We start from the raw sequence: 6,384 nt of genomic DNA, 5'->3' as shown, positions 1-6,384 counted from the left end.
AGTTGTAGGGAGTGGTATGAGGGTGTGATTTGATTGGTTGGTTTGAACTGACCAATCAGATTTCTTTGTTAAAGAGTTTTAATTTGATTGGTCAAAACAGGTCACATAGACACATGGCATTGCTCTAGTGGCTCATTTAATTTAACTTAGATTGCCACTTAACTTTGACATGTGACATGATTTTAGTGGCTTATTTAATTTGACGTGGATTGCCACCTAACTTTGGCACATGGCATAATTCTAGTGGTTTATTTAATTTGACTTGAATTGCCACATAACTTTGACATGTGGCATGAAAATGGGACTCTAGGATGAGATGACATTGGGCTTAACAAAGTGGGTCATCTTTATAGCCCAAATTAATGGATTTAGATTTTTAATTAAATCCACATTTATTGGGTTTAAATAATTGACCCAATTTTATTAATCTAAAATATTTATTTGGACTAATATATCTTGAATTTAATATAAATTGAACCATTCTGCAAATTTATATTTAATAAATTGTAAATGATTACAATTCGATATTAAAATGAAATTTTCAATTCAAATGCCATTTATTTCATGATTGTATTAATTTGATATATAAACTGATAATATATGATGAACTATGTTTAACCCAAAGAGAGCTTATTCTATATAAATCATGACAATCCAAGCATCATTTTGCCTTGATACAGACGAATCAGAAACTTAATTTAATAAATAAATCCAAAATCGCATACAATTCTCAACAATTATGATATATATTAACATCTATTATGTCTAGTACTGTAATGTATAAAATTGGTATAAAAATGAATTTATTTATAAAATCATAAAGTTTTTCTTATTTATATACATATTTCATGCTGAAAAAACCACCACCAAATTTAATTAGAGACAATTTACTGCTTCACCAAATTTGATTTTTTAAATGAAATGTTTATATACAATCCAAAAAAATGCTAAAAAAATATGAAAAAAATTGAACTTTTCATACCTTCACAACACTTTTTCCTTTTCTATACTTGAAATGCTTCAAATCTTTCTTGAATTTTTCGATGTTGAAGTTTCTCCCTTAAATTCTTTTTTGCCCCTTTTATATTGTATCATCAACAAAGTCATAGTCCAAATCTACAAACAGAAAAGATTCGACATTGTTACACTTCCTTTTTTAAGATGCTTATTTTGCGTAACTGATATCAATAGCAACATTATCACTTTTCGTACTATTCTTGACCTCCTTTTTCGGTGTTTGTGTGAGAATATTAAAACTTGACATATCGTTAACTTCATGCATGTGTTCAAATCTGGTATTCTTAAAGGGGTGACATTAATTTTTAAGTTTTTGTTCATGATTGAGAAATCTAAAAGAAAAAAATTGAAATTCTCTTTGAAGCGGAAGAAACTCGTTGAAGAAGAAGAAGAAGGAAAAAGTAAGATGAAGAGAAGGTTCTGAAAAGAATGTGGAATTTACTGTGTAGAAATATGGAGATTTTTTTGGTATTCAAAGATCAGTATGATCAGATGGTATAGTTACCTACCATATTGGGAGACGTGCAAAAAGAAGGGATCGAAATTGTAGTATTTTAATTACCTCGATAACTGCTATTTAAGACATGCTTTTAATGTCTCTTACTTGCATTCTCACGCTATGCGCAGGATCCGGAAAAAGACCCGACCACAAGGATTTGTTGTATAACAAATAATTTAAATTAATATAAATCTGTTATCAGTAGTAATTAAGTTGTTGTATTAGTAATTCCTAATTAGTTTCATGAGAAGTAATATTTCTTCTTAAATACATATATGGTGTAATAATTCTTATATTATAAATGTATATATGCTATATAATTACTAATCTCGCTATATTATGTAATTTTATCAAAATTCCATTTTATTGGAAATGTTACGTCTGAAAAGAAAATTATGCGAGTTACAGATGATTAATCCAACAAGAGGAAACTTTAAACCATCAAAAGATGATACAGATAGCAGGGCCTCCTTTTATAGCAGGTTACTTACTTATGACCATTTATTTTACATTAACAAATAATATTTTCTAAATATTTTTTATCCACAATTATTTTTATATGGCCTGATTATATATATAATCTATTTTGTCCAGCAAGTACATAAAATTTATACTCAAATAATAATATCTTTATTGGAGTGACAAAGGAAAGAGAGAGTCAGAGAGGCCAACGAGAAGCAAATAAGTATTTTAATAATGTATTTATTTATTTTAGGAATTAATATCTCAAAAAATTAGACGAGCGAAGTTAAGGAATATGTAGTCAACTCTTCGCTTGTCTGTCCAGCACAAAGTTCAATTACTTTGCTTGATACACAAAGTTAGACGTTTTGAAATATTAACTCTATTTCGAACATGATCACATCTACTAAGATTCTGCTATGTCAATTGAAGTTAGTCCGACAATATGAGGCAACAGTGACTACATATTCCATAAAGTCTGTTGTTCTCGGTCACTCAGAAAAATAAATAGTAATATGATCAAAGTATATCAAACAAAGAAATTAAATTCATGTACACAATCACCAGCTTTATTTACTGGTAATCTGTGAATGCAGCCTTAGAACTGTAAAGTATGTGTCAAACTTATGGCAATAGAGTTCAGGTTGTGGCCTGAGTACAGTGGCTGCAAATGATACTTCTGGTGTCCAAAGCTGTATCCATATGTGCCTGCTCCTCTTCCTCTTCTGTATCTCACATTCCCAAACTTATCTCGCTCTCAGAGGTGCGTCTCTTCCGTTTCACGGAAGCTTGTTTCGAGAGATCTTTAACTTTATTGCTGATCTTTTCCTTATGTGAAATTCTTGATTTTTCATTCTTCAACTAAGTCCATGATTGACCCGGATGTTTCACAACTTCCCTTTCCTGCATCAAACCCCTTAATTTTGACGCTTCATCCCAATTTTCATTCTCTGAACAAGCATTTGATAACAGAATGTAAGGACTGTGTTCACTTGGCTGAAGTTCTAGCAATTTCTCAGAAACATGTCTTGCCATCTTTACATTTTTATGCACCAAGCAAGAAGATAAGATTACCTTCCAAACTTCAGACATGTTAGAGATGCCCATCTCATGAATGAAATCATAAGCCTCCTCTAAACAACCAGCACGGCCAAAAAGATCAACCATACAAGAGTAATGTTCAACACCAGGCTTGATGCCATAAACTTGTTTCATCCATCTAAAATACTTGCATCCTTCTTTCACCAAACCTGCATGACCACATGCAGTTAAAACACTAATGAAACTTACTTCATTTGGTGCAATCCTTTGATTCAGCATAAGATTAAATAGCTGAATAGCATCAGATCCTTTTCCATGTATAGCATAACTGTTTATCATAGTAGTCCATACCACAATATTCCGAGTTTGGGTTTGCTCAAAAAACAACAGAGCAGAATCTAACTTTCCACATTTGGCATACATGTCAATAATTGCTGAAATAAAAAATATGTCCCATATGTGTCCAAGTTTTTGAACATAGCCATGAATCTGCCAGCCAAGTTCTAAAAGCCCACTATTTGCAGAAGCACTAAGAATGCTTGACAGTGTAAACACATCAACTTCCAATTGATCACTTATCATGGAGCTAAAGACTTGTAAAGCATCTTTCAGCATGCTATTGTGAATATAACCTGATATTATTGTACTCCACGGAACAGAATGTGAATGTTGTACTTCAACAAAACCTTGACGGAATTCTTGGAAAATCCTAGAAGCCTTCTCCATCTGACCACATTTGCAATACATAGAAATTAATGAGGCCCTTACAAGCGTGTCTTTGTATATAGACAACCTCATCACTTTACCATGGATTTGCCTTCCTAATTCTAGATTTCTAAGAGAAGACATCAACGTTGATGATATAGAAAACGTAACTTTGTTAAAAGAAGGCCCATCTAACGTCATTTGACGTAGGAGCTTAAGGGCATCTCTATCAAACCCATGTTGCAAAAGTCCATCAATGACAGTATTCCAACTCGAAACATCCTTTTCAGGCATTATTTTAAAGAGTTTGACACTTGTCTCCATATCATCTGTACCCAGATATCCTGCCAGCATTATATTCCAAGATACGACGTTTTTATCACTCATCAGTTCAAAGAAGCGTTTAGCATAATCGAAAGACTCACATTTGACATAAAGATCAAGTATAGCATTCTCCAAACCAACATCCAAATCAACTGCAGCAGTAACGACCATCCAGCCATGTATAGACTTTCCCAATCTAAGCCCGTTACTAACACTAGAACAACACTTGAAAACACTAGATAAAGTGAATTCATTAGGAATAACAATGCCCTCTTTTTGCATCCTAATAAACAACGATAATGCATTTCCATTACGCCCAAATTGAGCAAAACCTGATATGAGTATCGTCCAAGTTCGAACATCTTTTTGAGGAATTTCATCAAACAACTTCTGGGCAGAGGCTAAATGGTTACTTTTTGTGTAAAGATTTAAAACATAGTTACTGATAGATGAGTTGTGAGCAGACCCATCTTTGATTTTCTGGGCATGAGTGACTTGGATTTTCGATACTGGAAGCACAGGCGAGGAAGAATAATGTTGAAGATGATGAAGCTTTATGGGAACTGGATTTATAGCGTTACTTAAAACTGAAAGTGTAGAAAAAGTGGGGAAAGATTTTAGATGATGATGAGAGTAAAGGAACGCAAATCCTACGTATTTCTTCAATATCATTGGAATTGTAGCACCTCTCGAGATTGTGTCTTTAAGTTTGGACACTAAAATTTTATTAAAAATTTGATAGAAGTAATCTATATCTTTTATATATACGTGACAAGTTATTGAAAAGTCATTTGATAATTTTAGAACAAAGTTAATAATATTTTGTAATGAAAAAATTTGATTATTAATTTTTGAATTGAAAATATTTAAACAATAAATATTACAGATAATAATTATCACACTAAAGAGTTTTAATTGGATTCTTATTATAGAGATGCTACTCTTCATACTCCTAATTTGTCGAAGGAGTGGAACACTTTTTTTGAATTGTTTATCGTATATATAGTTAACCAACAAACTTTGACTTTTATTAGAAATATTCTAAAATGAGAAAATAATTTTAAATAATAAATGAGTATAGAAAAGAGGGAAGAAAGTATAATAAATGAGAAAAAGAGGTAAAAAGCGTACGAAAAAATTTATATTTTATTGATTCAAAATCTTTCTCTTAATTTCAATATATAGTATAATAAGAAAAATATGCATTGTATTTAAAATATTAGGGATAAAGATGATTAGTAGAAAGATCTTCTTTTAAAAGATTTATAGGATATTGAATTCGAATTTAAATGAAAATTTAATTAGAATATGATTTTTGCTTCTTAATCTCTCTTATATATACTCCTACAATGATATATAATATTAAGCTTTATTCTCTTTTTTTGTTGCTTATCATTAGCTTTATGATGCATTTATTTACTGTATTCTTTATTTTCTAGGAAGTTTTTTTGTGTTAATATTCTCATTTTTATATGCAAATAAGTGATGGTCATATTATAGACTAATGTTTTTGTTACTATATAAAAGCTTGAATTGAAGTAAGTATGACTTTTCATTCTAATGTTATTCATTTGTTTTTTAATAAAAATAAATACATGCGATTATGTAAATGAAAAACAAAATTTTTTTTTATTGAGAATTCTAGTCAAGCATTTTAGCTTTTTAAATGTTAAGTTTTGTTATTATTTTTGTATTATTATTTTATTAAAATAAGTTCTCATACTATTTTATGTGTTTTTTGTGATGATCTATTTATTAATAGGATATTGCAAGAAATGTTTTATGAAAACAAGAAGGTTTAGTAACTGGTAATTCAATAGCTTTTGTTCAGAGTGATTTTTTTTTTATATTTGTTTATATTATATTTTATATTTTTTGTGTAGGTGATGATCTATTTATTTACTATGATATTGTAGAAATTTTGAATGAAGATAAGGAGATTGAGCAATTAGTAACTCAATAATTTTGTTCTAATAAAAAAAATTCCTATTTATCATCTATTAACTTATTTAAGGTGTTCTATTCATAGTTATTTACATATTTAATTGATTTTGGATGGTATACATTGTGTTGTTTACTATTTGAATTCTTTCTCATATTTTTTACTGTTTCATTTTCAATCGAACTTTGAGTTATTATATTTAATCTTTAATAGACCAAATTCTATCACATGATGATTAATATAATATTATTTTTTTATTGGGGTGAATGGGGTTGGGGTGCGTGAGTTGGTTTATATTTTACTTCATTTCAGCAAGGAAAGTATCGATTTATTCATATAAGTATCCATCATAATTTATTTTTTTGTATGTGTTTGTTTGTGTTGCAGGTATTAT

At 29.9% G+C, this 6,384-nt stretch overlaps 1 protein-coding gene across 1 annotated transcript; it reads right to left on the bottom strand.

Annotated features, from left to right (window-relative positions):
- Nucleotides 1-2,839: 2,839 nt before the first annotated feature.
- Nucleotides 2,840-4,720, bottom strand: LOC129894761 (putative pentatricopeptide repeat-containing protein At3g23330). Its single transcript, XM_055970409.1, has one exon. It carries the CDS (start codon nt 4,718-4,720, stop codon nt 2,840-2,842), a length of 1,881 nt encoding a protein of 626 aa, XP_055826384.1.
- Nucleotides 4,721-6,384: the final 1,664 nt, after the last annotated feature.

Source organism: Solanum dulcamara, chromosome 7 (assembly GCF_947179165.1).
Source record: "Solanum dulcamara chromosome 7, daSolDulc1.2, whole genome shotgun sequence".
Taxonomy (NCBI): Eukaryota; Viridiplantae; Streptophyta; class Magnoliopsida; order Solanales; family Solanaceae; genus Solanum; species Solanum dulcamara.
Note: the sequence above shows the minus strand (reverse complement) of the source record. Positions and strands in the feature narration are given on the sequence as shown.

What these genes read in the sequence shown, in the direction of transcription:
- LOC129894761 (XM_055970409.1), bottom strand. Translation starts at nt 4,720, where the DNA reads ATGATATTGAAGAAATACGTAGGATTTGCGTTCCTTTACTCTCATCAT.